The sequence below is a fragment of the Idiotropiscis lumnitzeri genome, chromosome 1 (assembly GCF_059441095.1).
Source record: "Idiotropiscis lumnitzeri isolate Australia: NSW breed Sydney's pygmy pipehorse chromosome 1, RoL_Ilum_1.0, whole genome shotgun sequence".
NCBI lineage: Eukaryota > Metazoa > Chordata > Actinopteri > Syngnathiformes > Syngnathidae > Idiotropiscis > Idiotropiscis lumnitzeri.
Genome location: NC_142391.1, coordinates 38,772,078 through 38,793,520, shown reverse-complemented (window position 1 = coordinate 38,793,520; position 21,443 = coordinate 38,772,078). Strand labels below are relative to the sequence as shown.

At 41.2% G+C, this 21,443-nt stretch overlaps 2 protein-coding genes and 1 long non-coding RNA gene across 4 annotated transcripts; 2 read left to right on the top strand and 1 right to left on the bottom strand.

The window, feature by feature from the left end:
* The first annotated feature begins 1,254 nt into the window (after positions 1–1,254).
* tbx16 (T-box transcription factor 16) lies at positions 1,255–5,896 on the top strand. Its single transcript, XM_088306208.1, has 8 exons — positions 1,255–1,385; positions 1,471–1,573; positions 2,482–2,646; positions 2,717–2,863; positions 2,948–3,018; positions 3,096–3,181; positions 4,052–4,268; positions 5,203–5,896. The coding sequence occupies exons 1-8, from the start codon at positions 1,270–1,272 to the stop codon at positions 5,633–5,635; spliced, it is 1,338 nt and encodes a 445-aa protein (XP_088162334.1). The 5' UTR covers positions 1,255–1,269; the 3' UTR covers positions 5,636–5,896.
* Positions 5,897–12,662: 6,766 nt separating this feature from the next.
* On the bottom strand, positions 12,663–19,980 carry klhl22 (kelch-like family member 22). 2 transcript variants are annotated; one of them, XM_088299918.1, is made up of 7 exons: positions 19,292–19,980; positions 17,815–17,980; positions 17,003–17,323; positions 16,155–16,564; positions 15,648–15,840; positions 15,310–15,543; positions 12,663–14,512 (listed from the first exon to the last, which is right to left on the bottom strand). In XM_088299918.1, exons 1-7 carry the CDS (start codon positions 19,552–19,554, stop codon positions 14,177–14,179), a joined length of 1,923 nt encoding a protein of 640 aa, XP_088156044.1. In that variant the 5' UTR covers positions 19,555–19,980; the 3' UTR covers positions 12,663–14,176. The 2 variants fall into 2 exon arrangements, with proteins under 2 accessions (XP_088156044.1, XP_088156054.1); XM_088299928.1 differs by having other exon boundaries at positions 17,012–17,323; positions 19,292–19,979.
* LOC148344573 (uncharacterized) lies at positions 18,684–20,222 on the top strand. Its single transcript, XR_015844202.1, has 2 exons — positions 18,684–18,727; positions 19,298–20,222. It is a non-coding gene; the product is annotated as an uncharacterized LOC148344573 (long non-coding RNA).
* The last annotated feature ends 1,221 nt before the right edge of the window (positions 20,223–21,443 follow it).

The window sequence follows — 21,443 nt, the reverse complement described above, 5'->3', positions numbered from 1 at the left end:
AAGCCACAAATACAATCAAGTTATGATATCCTGAAGCAAGTAGAGAGGACATTTTACGACATTTGTATGAAAAAAGAAGTTGTTTTTTTATCGCATTGGGAAAAACTGAACACCAACATACAAAATGTGCATATTAAAGACAATAGATACAACTACAACATCGAACCTCATCATTTTGAAACTTACAGATGCAATTAAATTAGGTTAGCACAGACAGCTTATCAAACATGAATTAAACGTGATACGCGTTCTGAGTTTAGTTGAGGAGACAATAAAGTTAGCGACCATAGGGAGACTGCTTTAGGATCATTTAAAGAAATGCGATTGTAAATTTGTAAGTACATCAGACCATTCGTGAATGCAAAGTGGCTGAGGTGCCAATGTATAGCTTGACTTGTTTGATTTTTGCCTGAAAACTTGAAAGTTGAGACTTGAGACTTATTTATGTTGTGCACATATGTGACTTATTCCCATCAAATGCTAATTGTTAGGATTGGAGTTTTTTTTTTTTTTTGATAATTAATTAATTTATTTTTAATATCCTGGAATGGCATAATATGAACCACCTCCTCCTCACTAGCTGTACTCTTGATTTTTTCTCCCTTTTGCGGGATTAAATGAATAGGTCATTTAGCACATTGCACACCCACATTTGTGTGTGTGGTTGTGTCTCCGTGAATGATCTTTACACAACTTTTGGTGCCGCCGGCCCTCCATCCCCGATCTCCAGGCAGGAAAGTAAGTCCATATTTGTTTAAAAGTCTCTTAGCAGTTAATAAAGATGCATTTCCTCCGAGCCTCTTCCTGTGGGGATGGTATCAAGGCTCTGTTAAGTTTCTTTGATTTCTGCCACCTCCAATCACAGCGGGACACTGACTCATCATTGTGCCACTTCAAAGCCTGGGAATGGCCGGCCTGACCCCACCCACAGCAGAAGCCCCCTTAAAAGTCACCGTCATCCCACAGCCAACGACTGGAGGATGCTCACATCAGCCATGCAACTTGACTAAATGACTGGATTTCTTTTTTACGCAAGAGCTAAAGAACAGTGGATATCTTTACTCGGATTCCTTTTCAGCCCGCTACGCAGGACTTTGTTTCAATATACATTACACTTCTGAATTGTGACAATGCAGTCCATCAGGGGTAAGTCCACGTTTTGGCACATTAATCAGGATGTTATTTTTAAAAAGCGATGATTGTAGCCTGATGCATCGTATTTGTCTGACAGACTTGAAGGCCAACTTCAACGGCCCTCCTGCCTCTGCCATGGCTTCGGGTGATGCTTATCTCCAGGGCAACATCCGCATGACTCTGGAGGACCCCGAACTCTGGAGGACCTTCCATGAGATCGGAACAGAGATGATCATCACAAAGCCGGGCAGGTGAGTTGTGCAAAAGCATCAACGATAACGTTAAAAAACGCTTTGTGTCTTCTTGCATTCTTACTTTTGCGTACTTGTGTTCTAGGAGAATGTTTCCACACTGCAAAGTCAATCTGTCCGGACTTATTCCTTGTGCCAAGTATATCTTATTGGTTGATATGGTGCCAGAGGATGGCTTCAGATATAAGGTAAAAAAAAAAAAAGGTTCTTCTTGTATTGCAGTAGCAGCAATAACATCTCTGAGTTCATTTGTCCCAAAATGAAAAAAAAAAAATGAAAAAAACAATTACTTTGTCTCAGTACATCGATGAAGAGCAAATTATAATTAGACGCTGAAAGTGTTTTTGTGTCTTTCACTTACTTTTTTTCCCGCAGGACATTTTAGTTTTTTGCTTATAAGTTTGCCCAATAAAATCCAATGTAATATTGTTTAACCAGGCGTTGTGATTCGTTGCATAAAAAATACCTCTTGCCGAATTTAACCCTTAAGTCATAAATATAAATACTGTTATTTTATTATGTATAAAATCTGATGTGCTAGAGAAAAAACAGGGTAGATTTGGAATCACCCCCCCCAAAAAAAATAAAAAATCTAGAAGTTTCCTTGTATCACTGATTATAAAAATATTATTAACCCCACATGCAAATTTTTGGAATTATCCATTTTCATTTTGATTATCGTTATTAAGCCAGGCAGAAGTTGCATACTGAAAAGCGACTTTTAACCTGACATTAAGTCAATTTCACTCTCAAAGTAGCAGGAAGGTGACTCCTTGAATTAAGACATTTTCTTCACTTTGTATAGCTTCGCAAGTTGATTTCTCTCAGTCTCCCCAGACAAGCTCGTCATCCTCCCACCCCCCTTTACCAACAGTGAACATCAAAGGGTGCTTGCTATCTCTTCCTGTTTTTTTATCCCCTGCTGGGAGCCCACTGTACTACCCCGCTATCTCCGTGGGTGGTACAGCCGGCCGTCACTCTCCCCTCTATCTTCCTCTTCTCATTGTGGGAAGGGGAGATGAACTTCCCTCTCTGTCACTCACCTCGCTCGGTATGACAGATTAGCCTTTAATGACATTCTGTCTCCATCCTACAGTGGAATAAAGAGAAATGGGAGGTGGCGGGAAAAGCGGAGCCTCAGCCCCCCTGCCGGACGTACCTGCACCCCGACTCTCCCGCCCCGGGGAGCCACTGGATGAAGCAGTCCATCTCCTTCCTCAAGCTCAAGCTCACCAACAATACCCTCGACCAACACGGACACGTAAATTGAAAAGAGATTCATCCGAGCCGATAAGAGTACAGAATTTGACCTCATTTCTGCCCGTCTGCAGATTATCTTGCACTCCATGCATCGCTACCACCCGCGCTTCCACATCGTTCAAGCCGACGACCTCTTCAGCGTCCGCTGGAGCGTTTTCCAGACTTTCACCTTCCCGGAGACGTCCTTCACAGCCGTCACCGCCTACCAGAACACAAAGGTCAATTTCTGTACGCTTCACAGCTGCTAAAACCCCAAAAGTGGACGGAGAGTCTTGATCTACTTTTCACATCTTCACCCTCAGATCACTAAACTGAAGATAGACCATAACCCATTTGCCAAAGGTTTTCGGGATGAAGGCACAACTAAGAAAAGGTACTAATATGATGAATGAAAAAATTAACAAGTTTTTTTTAAAAATTGTTTTTATTGACTTTGGTGCTCCTCTGCAGGCGCGCAAACAAGAATCTCGGCGACCTTGACAAGAAAGTCAAACTCTCTGAAATGAACAGGGAATCTGAGGAGGACAGTCCATCAGGTATTGGATCATTTCCCCTTCACATGCGCGAATCGTCCATGCCCTCCAGAAATGAAATGTCTTGTAATTTGGGGGAAATGGGCCACAATCTTAAGATCGTTCCACAGAATTTAGACGGGAAGCAAAGTCAAAAACCGTCTTGCCAATAATATGTTCTATGCACTTCCGGTAGTATAAACACAGTATTCTGACAAATATTGCTTTTGTGGAATACAAATGAAGAAGAAAAATCCACCCATTTTTATCCATTTCAACATTTTGCCTCATACAGCCAATTGCTCTCGACTCAAATTGACTGAGGCCTCAGATAATGACCATCAAGGCTCACCTGTTTTCTGGGGTAGGGTTATTTTTAACTTGACTTCACTTTGAAGTGTGAGCAGAATGATTTTGAATGGATTTAATAATAATAATAATATTCCCTTTATTAGTCCCACAATGGGGAAATTCGAGATTCAAACCCAGGCCTCCTGGGGAGACTGGGTCCTGAACGCGGCGCCTTAGACCACTCGGCCATCCTGGCAGCCAATTTTAGCCAAGATTTAACATACCCTATCTTACAAACATCATTTTAATTATGTTGTTCCACTTTTCTTTATTAACAACAAATTCTAAAGTGTTTTTCTGGACATATATGTGAATCAAGCCCATAAACGATTTTTCCCTCAGCGTTCTACGAGTGGACTTAATGAACACTTGCTACTGTCTGGAAACAAGTAAAACTGGCAATTCCATCAAAAGTAAATTAGCCGTACAAGACCAGATTTTAATTGGAAGGGAGAAAAGACATTTTCTTCCTTGAATGGCTCCCAAGATGTTTTCTTTTGTCTCCTTGTGGGAAGTTGAATCTGAGGGGTTTTGTTGTCGTAGATTACTGCAGGTCATCTTTTGAGGGTTACGAGGGAGACGAAGCAGAGCTGCAAAAGAGAAAGGAGGTGGAAGAGCTCAAGGAGGAGCGTTACTCCCCTTGGTCCGCAGAGAGAGAGCACAGCGGAACCAGAAACGGCTCTCCTCCTGCTGCTGAATCACGGGAAATTTACAACACAGAGCAACTGGTTCCTGCTCCAGCATCCTACCAGCCTTACAGGTGAAAAATACTCACTCTCTAGTTGAGCAGAAGTCCCGTACACATATTTGCATATTTCACCCCTTTACTTAAAGGTAAATAGTTAAACACGAAAATGTAAAATTGGAATTTTATGGCCAATTGTGTAGAACAGGGATCACCAACCTTTTGGAAGCTCAGAGCTACTTCTTGGGTAGTGATTAATGCAAAGCACAACCAGTTTAATACACATTTCAGAAATAACATGTTTGTTCAAATGACTTTGAATAACGGTATTATAAGGGCCTGACCGATTTAATCAACCGATATTAGCTCTTTTAACATAGTCAAATTTCGGCATTAGGATAAAAAACATTTTATTTATTTTACACGTTAACACAATAAATGTTAAGAAAAAGATAATGACAACCCACCCAACTCCAAAAATAAGACGAAATTTTTGCAGATTTTCCTCTTTGTTGTAAAGTTAAACAAATATTAAAGGACAAAGTCAAGTTCTGCCAGCAATTCATATATTTATTGTTGTAAGAATTCAGTGCAAAAAAAAAGTAATAATCGGTCAATGGAATTTTATTCTACCAAATATTGGAATTAGCATCTGGCTCGAAAAATCCATATTGGTCGGGGCCTAGTTATAATTACGTTATAATTAGAAATTAATGATATTTATTTATGTGAAGACACTCAGTATGGTTATAATTTTCCATAATAACCAGGAAACAGATATCAATATTATCAATTTTTTTCGGTCAAGGGCACCACCTTGGTGACTGCTTGATGTACAATATCCATTTTCAAGTTGGTACAATGAGAAACAAATGATTTTCTTGAAAAAAGGACCTTGTTAGGATTGGCTCAGGCTTTATGCTATTGTGGTGTCTGCCACACTATCAACAATAAATCCATCCCAACATAATATGGCAGCATCTAAGATCTTGTGACTTCTGCTTGTCAGATTCCACGAGTACGGAAAGTCTCCCTCCCCGTCCTCCAGCGTCGGCAGCAGCGCCAGCGGCTCAGGGCGCAGCAGCTTCGAGTCGCGCGTCCCCGACGTCGCCGTCCCTGACCACGATTCTTCAAAGCCGCGCACGCACGAGGTGGTCCCCTCCCCTTGCGGCCCCCAGCATCTCCCGAGCGCCCAAGACTACCCCGGGGTGCTCAACATGACTGTGGCCCAGGCCAGCAAGCCGGGCGTCCTCGGCCACCACATCTACGGCCCTTACGGCGCCGAGCAGCCCTTGGGTCAGTGGAGCGGCTCTGGACCTGCTCAGTACCCGCCTCCTCATCACCTGACCGCTGATTACACCACGCAAGCCGTGCATCCCTATCCCCATGGCAACATGACTGAGTGGAGCCAGTACCCACTGTTCTCTTATTCTTGCTGGTAAGCGCCTCTCCATTGGAGGCAAAGTGACTTTCACCAAGCATACACAGTGTTGCTCACAGAGTCATGCGTAGACGTTTACACGCAAGGCTTGTAATGACTTGACAATAATCGGTGATATCAAGCAATGAGCCGTCTGCTGCTCAGACAAAGACTTGTTATGCCTACACAAGTGTGCAATGCCATACTGAGGAATTGGTTTATTGTTGTCTATTTATTTTGTATTTCATTCCATTCCTTCTTGTGAATATATTATTTTTGTAAAAGAAAAGAGATAAAGACAGTAAAAGTGTGCAATTATTTTTTTTGTCTCCCAGTGTTGATGTGATCTGAAAATAAAGACTAAAATGCTTCGTTTGGTGTCTCTTTAAATCTTACTGGGCCGCAACATTCGCTTCATATTTCAGATTAGATTCTGCCTCTTTGTCATTGCAATTCCCACAAGCACAAAGCAACAGTAGCTGATTGCAGATAGTTTGTCATCTCATCATCCACACCACTTATCCTGTACAGGGTTGCGGGAAGGGGGGTTCGCCCGCCAGTCACAGGGCACACATAGACACCGTCACAGAGTGGGAACGATTTCATATTAAATTGGTTATTAACTAAATATAACGACAGGTGTGGACAATTGTTTACGTGTAAAATAATATGAGACTACGTTTATCTGGTTTTCACCGTCAAAAGGCTCCATAGAAAGAAACCATTTAACTATGATGGAAATAGTTCGCCAGGACAATTAAACTAATGCGTCCACATGTGACACTATTTCTACAGGTAGGACTAGGATATGACTAGGATGCATAACATATAGTCTGTCAACTATATAGTGAGAAAAAAAATGCCTCTCTCCCACTTCTGAACAATATGACGCAACTCTTCATGTCTGAAAACTGAAACCACAGTAACGAAGAAACTGTCGTGTTAAATTGCTAAAGCGCTTCCTCCCAGTGTCAATTAATGTTGCATTACCGTCTGTGTAATTTGTGATCAAGCACCTGCATTGGATTTCATTAGGTTGCCAGTGGGTGTAAGCACGAGCATGTCTGCCGGTGAGCATCTCTCTGTTTTGAGCAATGTTTAATAAGCAGCACAGCTTTCAATGGTGTTTATTTGTATTTCACCATTGTCGCTCTAATGAGCGCCACTCTGTAGTTTCGACAGGCCCAGCATGCATTAAAGACTGTGTCTAAGTGCGACTGCAGCTCACCTGCTGAGGTTTACTCACTAGCATCATAAAGCAAAGCACGACTCTTGTTCTTCATGTGAATGGCTCGAAAAAGCATGACAAAGGGGGGTTGTTGGACACCCTTTCACAACTGGAAAACAGGCTGAGTATTGCGCCTCCACTCGGGATGGACATGAGCCACTAATGACTGTTGTAAATGTGGGTGGAGCGGGGGTGGGGGTGGACTCATCCTCCAGGAACACAGTGTACAATTCATTTTGTTGGGGGCTGGTTCCTTGCTGTGCAATGAAAACCGACAATTCCGTCACCATTTTGGCTTCAGAAAAGATGTTTTTTTTCAAGGTCATATCGTCACTCTTATGCAGATCATGTTTTATGGTAAATACGGCATACTTCTCTTAAGGAATATGGAAAATAAATGTCTGAGAATATACTGTGAACAGAAAATTAAAAAGTATAAAATCTCTATGGAAAGAAATTGTGCAATTTTAAATTGGATTTAGGTCTGGGCTCTGGCTAAATGTCCATCTTCATGGAATTTGACTCTTTAGCTAATCAATCGTCATGAGGACTGTGAGTGAAACCACATTTTCCAATACAAAAAGGAATCCATCATACAAACACATGATTCTATTTTTGTACCAACAGGCATTAGCGTTTAATGTATTTGTGTACTCTATTTAGGACCGTTCACATTTTTCACTAGGGATATTCAATAGGGGTTTAGTTAGTGTTTGTTCACGAAATGACCCAGACTTTCACAAAAATATTAATGCAAAACTGTTAGGCATGGACCTGGTCTGTCTTTTCTCCTATATCTTCATCTAGTTTGACTTGATAAGGCCAATGGTAAAATTCTCAATAGCATATTTTGCTAATCCCAGTGACTCTTTCAACACAACCTTGCATAGCTAAATGTATATTTAAAACTCGAATTATTTTGGTGTAAGACAGATCTTTATGAGAAGATTGCGTAGCAGTCGCATAGGATTCCTGACCTTAAGGGGAAATGTTTTAACTAAAAAAAAACAAAAACAAAAGACAATTCCACTGGGTATAATCTGCGTAGTCTTACATTAAGGTGCAATTTGGGCATTTTAATTGTTCTGATAATGGTCAAAGAGCAGCACATCCATCGACTTGCAGTAAGATGTCTATAAAGTCCACTGGCGTGGTTAAGTGCAAGACACCGTTTAAGTATCCCTCAGTGGTACGAGTGCTTTAGAAAAGAAAGATTGACGTATGTTGATCGTGGACTGGTGTCAGCGGGTGCCTCCAGACAAGCAGCACAATAGTGTGAAAGATAGCAAGTGGGGGGCTCTTTGAGGGAAGGGGGTGAGGAGGGGGGGCACAACAGATGTAGAGGAAACACCCTTGAGAGGAAAGCAGCAGTCAGCCTTCATAAAGCTGATGGAGTGCAGGGCCAAATGGAGAGGAACTAGAAGAGACTGGCTGGCTGGAATGAAGGCAGTAAGACAACTATTACAGACTCAAGAGCCTCGGTCCACCTGTGCGAATCCAGTTGCTTCAGAAGCTTTTAAACATTCAAGCTAGGGGTGGCCGCCATACAGCATTTTCACTTCTGAACCAATACCGACATTGCGGCATGGAGTACTGATACTAATATCTTCAGATACGATATCAGCAAGAATGATACATGCATTCATTTATTTTATCTATGAATAGTTAGAAGAGACGATCTAGTCGTACTATTAAAATAACTAAAAATAGTAAACAGGTATGAAGGTAGGTATAAAAAAATATGACCCATTTATTCCAAACATTTGGGTTACACAAATTCAACCCCAAACAAGAGAATGTACTGCACTTGAATAAATTAAATGAAAAATAAATTAAAGCAGGGCTCTAGACTGTTTTTGGACCTTTTACTCTTTTCACTTTTTGACTTGCTCGCATCAGCGCTAAAGTTAGAAAATAATTATCACAGAGCTAGCAACTTATAGAAATTTACTTCCTGAACAATTTATGTTAATTTCCCAATTTAAATTCTGTCAGGAACATTACAGCAGGACTGCGCATGGGCTAGTTTGACTATATTTAATGCTTCAAAAAATGAATTACTCAGAATGATTTACCTTTCAACAATGCACAAAGCACATACCGTATTATACCCTATTTCAGTACTCTGCTGGATCCAAAACAAGGAGTGGAATATGGAATTGACTGCTTGTCAATGAGTGTTTAATATCAGAGATTTTCGATATTGACCGATAAAATCCGACACTGTTATTTTGGCTTATATCGGGCCGCAATCCGATACAAGTATCGGATCAGGACAACCCTAATTCAATTTGTGGAAATTTGCGCAAAGCCCTCAGTCCAATATTGTGCTGTATTTTTTACACGGGCAGCCAAAAGACAACCAGAAGAGGACAACCATAGTTGAAGAGGATCAGTTTAGGAATATATATATATATATATATATAATATAATTTTATCTTCAAATGAACGTGTTCAAATGGTGAGCAAAAGACCAACATACATTGCGAGAAATAATTGTCATTGATAAATTAGGAGCATGTAACGCTTCATGAATTAAATTTCATGAATTAATAAATGTTGCATGATTGGACAGAAGCATAGCAAAAGGTATATATTATATTTTATTTGTCTTTACCACAGGAACATATTTGCATATCTTGATTTGACAGGCTTTAAACCTCTCACATGGAAGACAAAATAATCTTTAAAAGGGAAGTTAACCCCCCCCAAAATTCTTGGCAATAAAATGTTCTTTTGTGCCTTCATTAGTCTAAACACGGTATTCTGATTAACATTGTGTTTGTTGAGCCCTGACTAACAGTGATGGCATTTTAGGTCGACAGAAGTGTCAAAATGGTCGCCTCTTGAGATGGCTAAAAACAGGTGGCTTTTGCCGCTTAACTTACATTCCACAAACACAATATTAATCAGAATGCCGTGTTTCGACTAGTGGGCCTGCATGGAACATATTTTTGTAAAGAATTTTTGGGGTTAACTTCCCCTTTAACATTTTTAGCATCACAGACAAAAAATGTCAAGCAAACTAAAAAAAAACATTTTCCATCATTCAATAAATAAGGTATCAAACTACCAGCAGAACACAGACTCAGGGGTGTGTGATTATCTAGATCTAGATAATGGATGATTCTACAATTCCCTGCGAGATCAATCATGACGGTAGTGACGGGGTTTTCATCACACTCAAACATCAGCAAGATCATTATTTTGAAGTTCCGATTTTAATCTTGCCGCACTCTTGATTCCATTATGAATCAGTGCAACAATATTTGGACACAAGAGGCACAGTCACCTAAGGCTCGTTGCTATCCAAACTTAAATACATACAGAAATATACAGTGGATGTAAACAAACAAAAAAAAAAGAAAAAGAGTACACACACAAGTGGATTCAAATTGCGATTATTGTGACCTATATACGACACAATTTAAAAAAAATCGTTTTGAGAGTGGAAGTAAAAACAAACAAGACGAGATAATGTGGCTGCACAAGCGCAATCACCCTTCCTATAACCGGCGATGTTCAGAATCAACAAATCACATAAATGGGATTAAGCTTTCATTTATCTCCTCTTGTAAAATCGGAGTAAGCACACACATGGCTCCATTTAAAATTCCTGACTTTTTTTTTTTTTTTGCCTTGTAGCCTAAAACCCGTATAAGAGCGGCAAAGGTTTGTGAATGTTTGCATCAATGTTCCCTTTAAGCTGCGCGTATGAGTAATTAGGTTCTGCTCTCAGCCTCTCAGCGCAGATGGTGATGCCGGCGCAAACCACACACACACGCACGCACGCACGCACGTGCGCACATTACATTTCTACTCGTTCCTTTATTACAAACAGGACACCGCAACAAACCCACGTCCCTTAAAGTTTCAGTAGTGCGACCGTGGGTGCACACTCAGTAGTTCTACTATAGTTTAAAGCATAGAAATGCACTCAAACCCATTTCTGACCTTCACCGCAAATTCAAATGCTCTAGTCAGGAAGTCTAAACATGAGCATAGAGGTGTGGGGGTACTATCGCGGACTCCGGCCTTCCTGTGTGGAGTTTGCATGTTTTCCTCCCAATCCCCCCAAAAAATGCATGGCAGGTTGATTGAACACACTAAATTGCCCCTAGGTGTGATTGTGAGTGCAGATGGTTGCACGTCTTTGTGTATCCTGCAATTGGCTGACAACCAGTTCAAGGTGTACCCCGCCAACTGCCCGGAGACAGCTGGGATAGGCTCCAGCACACCTGTGACCCTTGGATTGGATAATGGAGGGATGGATAAACTACATGTTTTCCATTATTTAAGAGTGGGGAATGTGGGACCATATGGATATAGGTCATTATTTATAATTAATTATACTTAAAATGACATGTGTGCTAAAATGAAAGAAAAAAAATTGGGGCTGATTTTGTATTACAAATCTCTATTCAAGGATTAGTTTAACTTAGTAGATATATAGGTTGTTTAACTTGTGTTTCTCAGGTTTTGGACAGGTGCGATAGTTGTTTGGCTGCCGTGTGCATGTCTGATGTTGCTCATCGTGGTCCAAGGAATGTTCGGGCAGCTTGTGCAAAAGCTCAGACGCCTAGAAAATGAGAGGGAACGTCGGTGCATGACGCTGTCACTGTGATGCTTCACTCTAAATAAGTTCTTTTGGCAATGAGCAGTGTTGTGTTAAAGTAGCACAAAGAATGGGCCCTGAAAATCCCAGACGTCCAAAAAAGACGGGAGATTGTTGTCGCATGTAACAAAAAGCCAGTGCTTGCCAGAAATTCTGCAGCTGCTTCAATGTTGCTGTCAGCCTTCCTGGCCGTTTGTTTCTCATCTTTTCATCAATTTTGGTCATGTCACTGCCACTGTTATAATTTTTTGCACTTTATTACATTCCATTGTATATTTAATTCTTCATTAAATATTCAATTGAAATTCCTTTTTCCCATTCTACCTCTAAACAATGAGATGCCCCAAATAATGTTATGAAAAGTCAACTAAAACAGCAGAACTTTGTGGTTAAACAGAAGCACATTAAATGGTGGCAGGTGTGTGCTGACATCAGTTTGAATGTGTTTGGTTTGTTCTGAACATAGACACTTTCCCAGATATGAGGGTGTACACACTTTTGCAACCACTATTTCTCAGTTGTCTATTTTTACTCCCCCTGTTGAAAATAATTCATTTACTTTCTTGAGTTGACTTGCTTGGGTTATCGGTCACATTAGTGGTGGAAAAAGTTTGCAACTGAACAATCTAATTCTTACCGAAACAGTTTTGAGAAAAAAAAAACCCAACTGTCTCTTTAACAGGGTTGTGTGTGTAGACTTCTTATCTCCACAGAAGACAATAAGGCACCGTAAGTTAGAGTGCATCTGATGACGTTACCTACTGGTATTACTCAGTGGAAAGGGCGTGAAGAACAAACAACACTATCCTTTAAAATGCATAGCGTAGCTGACAAATCCATCGGGTCAATGCCAATTCTACCCCTTAGCCCTTCTTTTTCCTGGGGTGTGTTAAAACATTCATGCATGTTAATCTAGAGAACACACGACTTAAATGTTTCCCATTTGTGTCATATTTTTCTGAGTAAATACCCCATGTACACATGATAAGTGAAACCTAAATATGTGACTTCTTTCTTGTATATAGCAGGTGCGGCTTGTATTCAATGGTCTGGAAATTACAGTATCTTTGCCTCATATTGCCTAGACACTCGGAAACAAAGATATAAAAACTAAGAGGCTTCTTGAAGACACCCTGGCAGGCCAGATAAAGTCATACATTATCTTTAATTGCACATGCTAAATTATCAATTTGATATGGAAATTTTCAGCGGAAACAAAGAGGACATAGGCCTATATATCAAATGATCAAATATATAATATTTAATCCCACCTGTCAAATGCAAAGGTCGCTATTTCAGCTTTTTATCTGTGGCTCTCTTTGGAAAACAAATATATGACGACTCAATATTAAGGTACATGCGTTTTTTTTATTTTTTATTCTGAATTCTAAATAATGCAATTGTAAAGATTAGGGTGCTCTTGTAACATTAAAATGTCGCTCAGTATATGCATCGCAAGATCGTTATCGAGCTGTTCAACCTGCGTATGCAAATTATGGACAAATCCTAGAAAAGAAGAGTTTGTGAAGAAAACAGAACGTCTGATATTCTGTGCCACATGAACTGACAGATTACAATTACCGAGTGTGGAAATGAAGGTGACGTCCACAGCTCTGATGTGTCGGCGCTAAACGCTCAGATGCAGGTGCAAAAATCACATTAATCGCGTTAAATAAATATTCACATTGGCTTTTATATTTCAGATACCACTACCGCTTAGTGCTAAAAGTTTTTGAAGACATTATTTAATGGATGTTTGGAGAGTGTCTTTCCATTAACTTCGCTTGAATGCACTTAACATTCATTCATCGTATGGTGATATGTTACATTTATGTTGCTTTGGATGCTTATTTAACCAAGTTAGTCATTTTGGTTCTTTTGTTTTCATACCTCCCTCTTGCGTGTATTTAGTCCACCGCTATTTAGCAGCCTGAGTTCTTTGTTTGGAGGTCAGTCACGTACGAGTTCTGTTATTGTTAGGTTGATGACCATCTTTAAGTTGGGCCCATGTTTTTATATATCAGTTCATGTTGAAGCCTTTGTCAAACCTTTTTGATTTTAAATGGATACTTTTTTAAACATCTTTATCCTCACTTATGTGTGGTCCCCTATGTAAAGATTTTACATTGTTAGAGGAAGGTACGTAGTCCTTTTCTTTTTAATTCAAGAGGACGGCAGATTGCATGCTCCACATGCGAATGATGACGAAATACAGAAGCAGCTGGCCTTTTTGGTTTGCATTATTGGTTCACTACTGGTGGGGAATTTCAGTTTGGCCTTAGTTTCATGCCAACGACCCTGCATCTTGGAAATGGCTCTTTTGAGTATAATGTAGCCGAGCCCTGGTTTCGTAGGTATAATAGTCCAAATTAGCTGAGATAGGCTTCAGCTCTCTGCGACCCAAATGAGGACAAGTGCTACAAAGAAAATGGGATTAAAACAATCAGTTACACAGAAGCCACCATTCTGACCTTTGCTAATTGGAGAAGTCATGTTTAGTGCACAAATTTACTGAGGTTACGATCAGAATGCAGTTCTTAATGCTCAATTTGTGTCGCATTTGCCTGCAGTCTGAACGCAGCCTAAGCAGTGTTTTCACAGGCACTAAGAAAGGGTAGTAATCATGACATAATTCTGTCATAAATACTTTAAAAAATTTCCTAGTAAGTGCAACAGGATGAAAGGTACCTTAAAGTCTTTAGTGCTCAGCCACATACCCATTAGTCTTCATCAGAGCTCGTATGTGAGCTGAAATCTTCCCATGATGCCTTGAGACGCTGCTCCAAGTTCTTTGCAAGTGCCATCACAGCTGGAGGCATGAGCACTACACAGGCCGCCAAGCCCGAGACGCGCCCCTTCATGGGCGTGTCGCTTTCCCACTCATCCGTATCGGTGTTGAACACGTGAACGTATTTCATCCGGTTGCCTTTGTTATGAGAGCGCCCTCCCAGGACGTGGATGCGACCATCCAACACTGCCATGCCGGGCTCCCCATGGCCAGCAGGCAGCGGGCTCAGTAAAGTCCAGGAGTTGTCTGAGGGCTCAAAGCACGCCGTCTGAAAAACATGAGATACCCAGTCGTTGAGGTAAAGTGCATATTTATATATGTCATTTGTTTTTCACATCTCCTTTATGGACATGATGAGTGGCTGGACACTTATTCACAAAAGATCGTCATTTGACATCACCGTCAAAGGCTATGCATTGACTATCGCCGCCGATAGCATGGAGGCGTACCATTTCTGACGCATGCGCAGAAGGTCCGGAATAGTTGGCGTCTCCGTCGGCTTATGCGGCGTGTGTCTCAATCATTTTCCGGTTCGACGTGCTACTTCTAGTCTGACACGACAATTGACCATGACTGATTTCATAAAATAACTTCATTTTGTGGGGCAATTGTGTTTTAGATGATGTGATTGGAGGGATTTTTTCAGTACATTTTCAAATCTCAAATTCTGTGTAAATTTGACTTCAACATTATAAAAGGGGTGCGGTGTAAACAACTATTTGTTGAGATAACATCAATAGCAATCCAAACAATGTCTTGAAAGTGGAGCAATTATTTATCCACCCATTTTCAGCTTATCCTCTTTAGGGTTGTTGGTGTGCTGTAGCCTATCCCAGCTAACTTTGGACAAGAGGCATGGTATATCGAGAACTGATTGCAGGTCACATATGGACAAACAACCATTCCCACTGACATTCACAGCTAAGGCCAAAGGTCTTCATTTAACCAGGCCTAGCTAGCATACATGTCTTTAGAATGACTCAGGGTCGACTGTGATGCACATGTGCTAGCCACAAGCCTCTTTATGCAGCAAAGAAAAAGAAAAAATATCTGATGATATTCCACCTGTAAGACATCCCGGCGGTAGCCATGCTCGTCATTACTCCCCCCAATGACATACAGGCGTCCGTTCACAGCAGCCATGCCGTGCCACGCTCGGCCCACAGGCCCGTCCGCACATGCTGTCCAGTGGTTGGCTTCCAGGTCATAACAGTAGGTCTCTCTTAGGTACGCCCGCCCTCTGCGTCCACAAGTGATGTAAATTTTGCCATCTATCACAGCTCCAGCATGGGCGTAAACCTACAATGAAGATTCAACTATTAAGGCTGGGGTCGAGTTCTTAAAACAGGAGTAGTGAGTATGTACCGCCCTCGTGTGCACATAGGCAGAGTTACAGCGCGTACCTCTCTGATAAGAGGGGACACAAACTCCCAGGTGTTAGAGTGCGGGTCGTAACGCTCCACCGAGTACAGCTCCTTGCTGTAGTCGCGCCCTCCGATGACATAAATGTGGCCATCTACCACGCACACGCAATGATCCGCATGCTGATGCTGCAAAGGCTGGATGGAGCACCAACTGTTGCGACGAGGGTCGTATCTAGGGAATGACAAATAAAAGCAAACAAAAAAAAAGAAAGTGAGAAAATGTGTCCGCATTGAATGTCTATCATACACACACACAAGCACATTCAATTGCTGCAGTCAACGTCTATCAAAATAATCACTTTCACACCAGCGCAAGAAAACAACGTGACCCAGAAGTCATTGTTTATCATACCATCCACAGTCATGGTTTCATTCTAATAAAATGCACCGCTAAAGTATCAATAATATAACAATCTAACTTTTTTTTCCCACTTTAAAATGAGATTTTGATGTCTATATTGCTATAAGCTGTGTTGGGGTCCTCACCTCCAGCAGCGAGTCTCTGCCCGAAATCCACTGGTATTCCTGTCTCCACCAATAAGATACACAAAGTTGTTAAGCACAGCGATTCCCTGGTTGGACATGCGGGGACTGTTCACTGCATCGAGAGCTCTCCACTCCTTCCAGCTGGGGTGGAACACTTGGAACAGGTGCTCATTGTCCGAATGAGAGGGGGAAGTGAACATCCCCCCAAAACCCAAGATGCAGTAGAAGGTGGAGCGAGGCTGTGTAAGAGGATTCTGAAGGACAGGCTGCCACATCTCCTGCTTGTGGTAATGGAGGGCTGCGGACAAGGCTTCCTTTAGCGGGCACGGATCCAGTTTATGGTGCAACCTTTGCAGCACTTCTTTCTCCATTAAGCAGAAGCGCACAGCATCAAGCATCTTGAGACTGTCCTGCAGTTTATCGAAAGTAGCAACATTTAGACTTACAGTCAGACATACCTCACGTTCACAACCACGTCAAATGGCGGTAAGCAATCATTCCTAATTTAGAGTTGCTCATCTTCAGTGTAGTACCATGTTGTGCTGCAACATACCTGGCCGCACTGAGGTCTACTGGAAGAGATGCAGTGGAATTAAGAGAAAACCAAGGCAGACCATGTCCCCAACCAAACTCCAGTTAGTGTCGTTCCCAAAAAGCACAGTCAGTATAAGCGCGTGAGCATTGCTGAATGTTCTACTTATAAGTGTTGCAGCTGTGTTAAAGTAGCAGGTTTAGGATAACACTGGCTCATACATTTGTAGGAAATCTTGGATTCACTGCATGCGGAAGAACAATGAAAAGCATTGTCTTTTGTGTGGTGGACAGAAGAGAAAAGGACATGGACACACCTGACTAACCTGCAAGTCCACCTGGTCATTCTCCACCTGCTCAGGACTGTAGTGGTAGTGAAGCGCTGCCTCATACACCTCATTCTCACTTTGCACCTCCAGCTCATCACTGCTCAGCACTCGGAATATTTCCTCTTGGGGCAGCCGTCGGTAGACGTCCGTGCGGGACAAAGTCTGCAGGTTGCTCAGGACGTGGGAGTGGACTCTGGCATTGAGCTGCTGCAGTCCGTAGAGATCAGCGAGGTGATACATCTCCAATATGTTGCTTTCGTCCAGCCAGGAGAAGAGGAACTCGCAGCAGAAGCCAATGACGTCCTCAAGCTTTTGAAAAGACAATGATGAAAAACATTCCAAGCGTAACATTCTGTGCTTACATGATGCCATCTCAAAAGGGTAACAAAGATGGACAAGTGTAATGATAACCATAGAACAGTAGTTGTCTTGTGACAATACAATTTTTTTCATTCTCTATACATTGGATAACACAGTAGCCTAGTGGCTAGCACATTTCTGAAATTTGAGGTTTAAGTTTGCATTTTCGACTCATGTTTGTGTTTTTTCTATGGGTTGTCTTCAGGGATCGAGACGAAAGGGTGGAATTTTGCCCCTAATATTTGAGAGTGTGCGAGTAAAAAAAAAATTACTTCCTTTACTTTCATCTACTCAAGCATATCTAACCACTAATTTTGCTGATTGATAAAAGAAATTATCATCATTGAATATTTTTTGTCCTGCTCCACACTCACACCCATTTATCTGTAACAGTAAGAATTAGTGGAAATGTGAACCATTACGCAAGTACATTTACACACCTGCACCAACGTGGCTGCTATCAGAACTTCCTGCACACAGTCCAGGTCTAACTCAATCTTGGAAGTGTAGATATAATCCAGTATTTTGTTCATTCCCAAATAGGACACACCCTGGATTGGGATCTCATTCTGCTGCATCTCTCGAAGGCCTCCGGTGAACATCCCCCTAAGGAAAACATTTAACACGGTGTTAGAGAACTGTTGAGCTGACCAGGGGATTGTCAACTCTCACTTGGAACTATATCACAGTATTGAGTATGATACTATATCATGCATTAGTTTCTACATCTCTTTGGGATTGTGGATCAGTTGAAGCCTATCCCAGCTGACTAGTTGCATAGTTTTTTTCCATGTACTCCACTTTCCAACCACATTGCAAAAACATGCATGTTGCGATAAATTGTCCATACGTGTGAATGTTGAGAGAGACTGATTGTCTGCATGTACTCTGCGATAGACTGGCAAGAATTCAAGGGGAAATTCGGCTCCAAGTAACTTGTAGCTGGAGATCACTTGCACTGCTGCCCCTCCAATGTGCAGAGAGAGCAAGGGGCATCTTTTCCTCCTGAAGTCCACTACAATCTACATGGTCTTCTTCACACCGATGAAAGATTATATTTATTGCGCCAGTCCACCAGACTTATCATTGCTTGTGATACATCCCACAACTGCTGTCATCCGCAAAGATTGAGATTTCCAATGCATTCATGTCTATTTGTTCCAAATCTTATAATCCAATTATATAATAAAAGACAATCTTGCTTATTATCTAACTATCCATTGTTGGAGACATTTCATCTACAGAAATGTAGGTCACCAAGTTGACCAGTAGATGTCCCCATTGTATCTGTTTTAAAACCTATTTAAATAGGAAGTACAGTCCTCATCACTTTGCAGGCGTGTCAATAGACAGGTGGGGCAATATTGTTTTTTTTAATCGCTGAGATTTCAACCATGGTATGCGTCTGTTATTTTCAAAGGCTCGAACGTATTTTGTGTAACAGTTGGTTATACATTTTTTATTTAAAGGACTTACTTTACCAAACACGACCAAGCGCGTTATACACTCTATTCACCCTCAGCAGCTTTAAGATGGACTTTACCGTCCTGGTTTTGTTTTTTGAGAGTGGGGACGCACCTGTGTACACAGTATGTGAGGTCGGGTAGTTGTCACACAAGTATATGCACAATATGTAAACTCATGACAGTAAGGACGCTTGGATTTCAATTTTTACACGATAAACCCGTGCATGATGTGTCTCAGATAAATGGGGCGTTGCAGGACAGCTAATGTGATGCGCCTGACAGGCTGTTAAATTGCAATTAGGTTCCCGGAAGCGACATATTAATGTAGCAATGAAGTGTATAGTTATGTGCTACCTGATGTTATTTGAAGCTATGTCGCAATTCCATTGCGCGTTTTTACTTTCACTTTGACAAAACGAGCAGTTAACGACAGAAGTTTCGAATGTTTTACCTAAAGTAATCGCAGGCAGCAGCAAGCAGCACACGGTGGCCGTGGATGGGTCGACCCTCCACCAGTAGCACCACGTCCGACAGGATGCCAGCTTGCCGGAGCCCCAGCAGGCTGTCCAGCAGGCTTTGGGAATGGGCCGAACTTCGATACGTCTGACGGCCGAGGCGGACTGAGGAGCCACCGGAGTCGTCAATGGCTGAACCGCCCACCAGACTCAGCTGTCGGTTACCGGCCATCGCAGGACTGTGTTGTTCAGGCTTCATCACTTTAGGTGACTGGCGCTTGCATTATCAAGACGACTTCCAATATGAAGCGATTGAACAAACAAGTGGAAAAACAACAACAACTGCAACAGGAAGAGGAGGAGTGTCTGTCAGGGTGGTTACAATCCACTAGCCATGTCAACCGCAAGAATGACAGTGTACATTCAAATAAACTGTTGAAATTCAAGTACACGTATTTAACCTCAAATCGAAGCTCAGTCGTTACCTAACGTCAACATTGAGAGGTAAACGGCGGGGCTAACAAGCTAACGTTAAAACCTAGCTACTTAAAGGTCAAAATCAACGTTTGTCAAATAAACAACGACAGCAATTAACACATAGTAGAGCTCGTCGAAACACGCTGATTTTCCTTTCATTTTTGGATTCTCTAGTTATGGCGTTGTGATTTTTGACATTTGCTCATCTGTTCACTTTGAGGCGCTACTTTGTTGATCTAATATCCTATTGGTCAGGTTTGTCTTATTCGCCCGCCCATTAGTCCGTACGAACCAATCAAAAACATCCAAACAAACGTAATGCAAGCAATATCAAATAGGGAATCATGCCTTTATATAAAGAATATGCAGTCACATCCACTTGATCCGTTTTCTATTTTGGATTCTTTTACACTACTATACTATACATCTTAAATAAATGTACATGCCTTTCTGGAGCGTCATATTGTAATTATTACAATCAAACACTAGAGGAGGCTCTTGACTACAAAATATCTTAGGTTGGTCCGATTTATTACACCCTCTTTATCAAAGCTATTATTATTATTAAGGCGCAAACCAAGATTATTAGTTGGAAACGTTGCTAACAACAACAATAATAACAACTAATAATAATAATATTATTGTTGTTGCTATATATTAAAAGTAATTTACTCCATCACAAAATGCAATGGAATGAAAACTTAATTTTGAAATAGAATAAACACAAATGTATGTTTATCAAGTAAAGACAATCAGCACTATGACCAAGTGATTGCACGAGTAGTGTAATGGTACATGTTACTGCCTTTTTTGCAGACGGCACAGTTTCATCTCCTAGCCAGTCCCGAATCTGGATTAAAAAAAAATGTCTATGTTGTGATCATTTTGGACTGGTGGTAATCATGCCACCAGGATAGTTGCGCGAACGTGTGCCTCAAAATTGTGAGGCTAATTTTTTTGTATCAGTAGTCTGCCTTCCTCTTATTTTTCTAAATATATGCATTTTAGGTTTAGTAATTTTTCAGTTTCATTCATTTTCAACAGTTAATCCTGCAGCGAGAGCTGGGGTAAAAGGATCATTAACAGAAAGTAACTGAGCGTGCAGTTTTGTTTTTTGTTTCTTTATGTTGAATGTTAAGTTACTAACTAACAGCTGTTTAAACAACTCCAGTTGTTTGTTCACATCAACTGCTGCAGCCAACACGTGTGACATCACGCATGCTGAAAATGTGAGATTAACATTATTTTTTTTTTACATACTTTATATAACCTTTTGATTTTCATACAACCATTTAAACTTGTATTCATTTCTAGATAGGTGGTTTTACCTGGTATCAGGCTTATTATTGCTTTTTTTTTTTTTCTCTTTTCCTGTCTCCCCAAAAAATAGAAAAGTTAAATAAAGAAACTGTTCATGACCATGCAACTGAAACTCCAGGTTTATCAGATTTGTCAATTTAAGATTCAAGGCCAACCTCAGGCCTAAAAAATCTAGAAGATTGAGACACTTTGCTGTGTGGAGTTGAGCCAAGAGCTGCAAGCATCCTAAGCATACACGGGCGGGTGCAGATTCCCGCAGTTAGATGGCTAGTGAATTCAGAAATCTATCAAAATACACGGTTGGCGTTTGAAGAAAAAAGATCTCCAAAGGGTCTCAGACATAGGCACAGG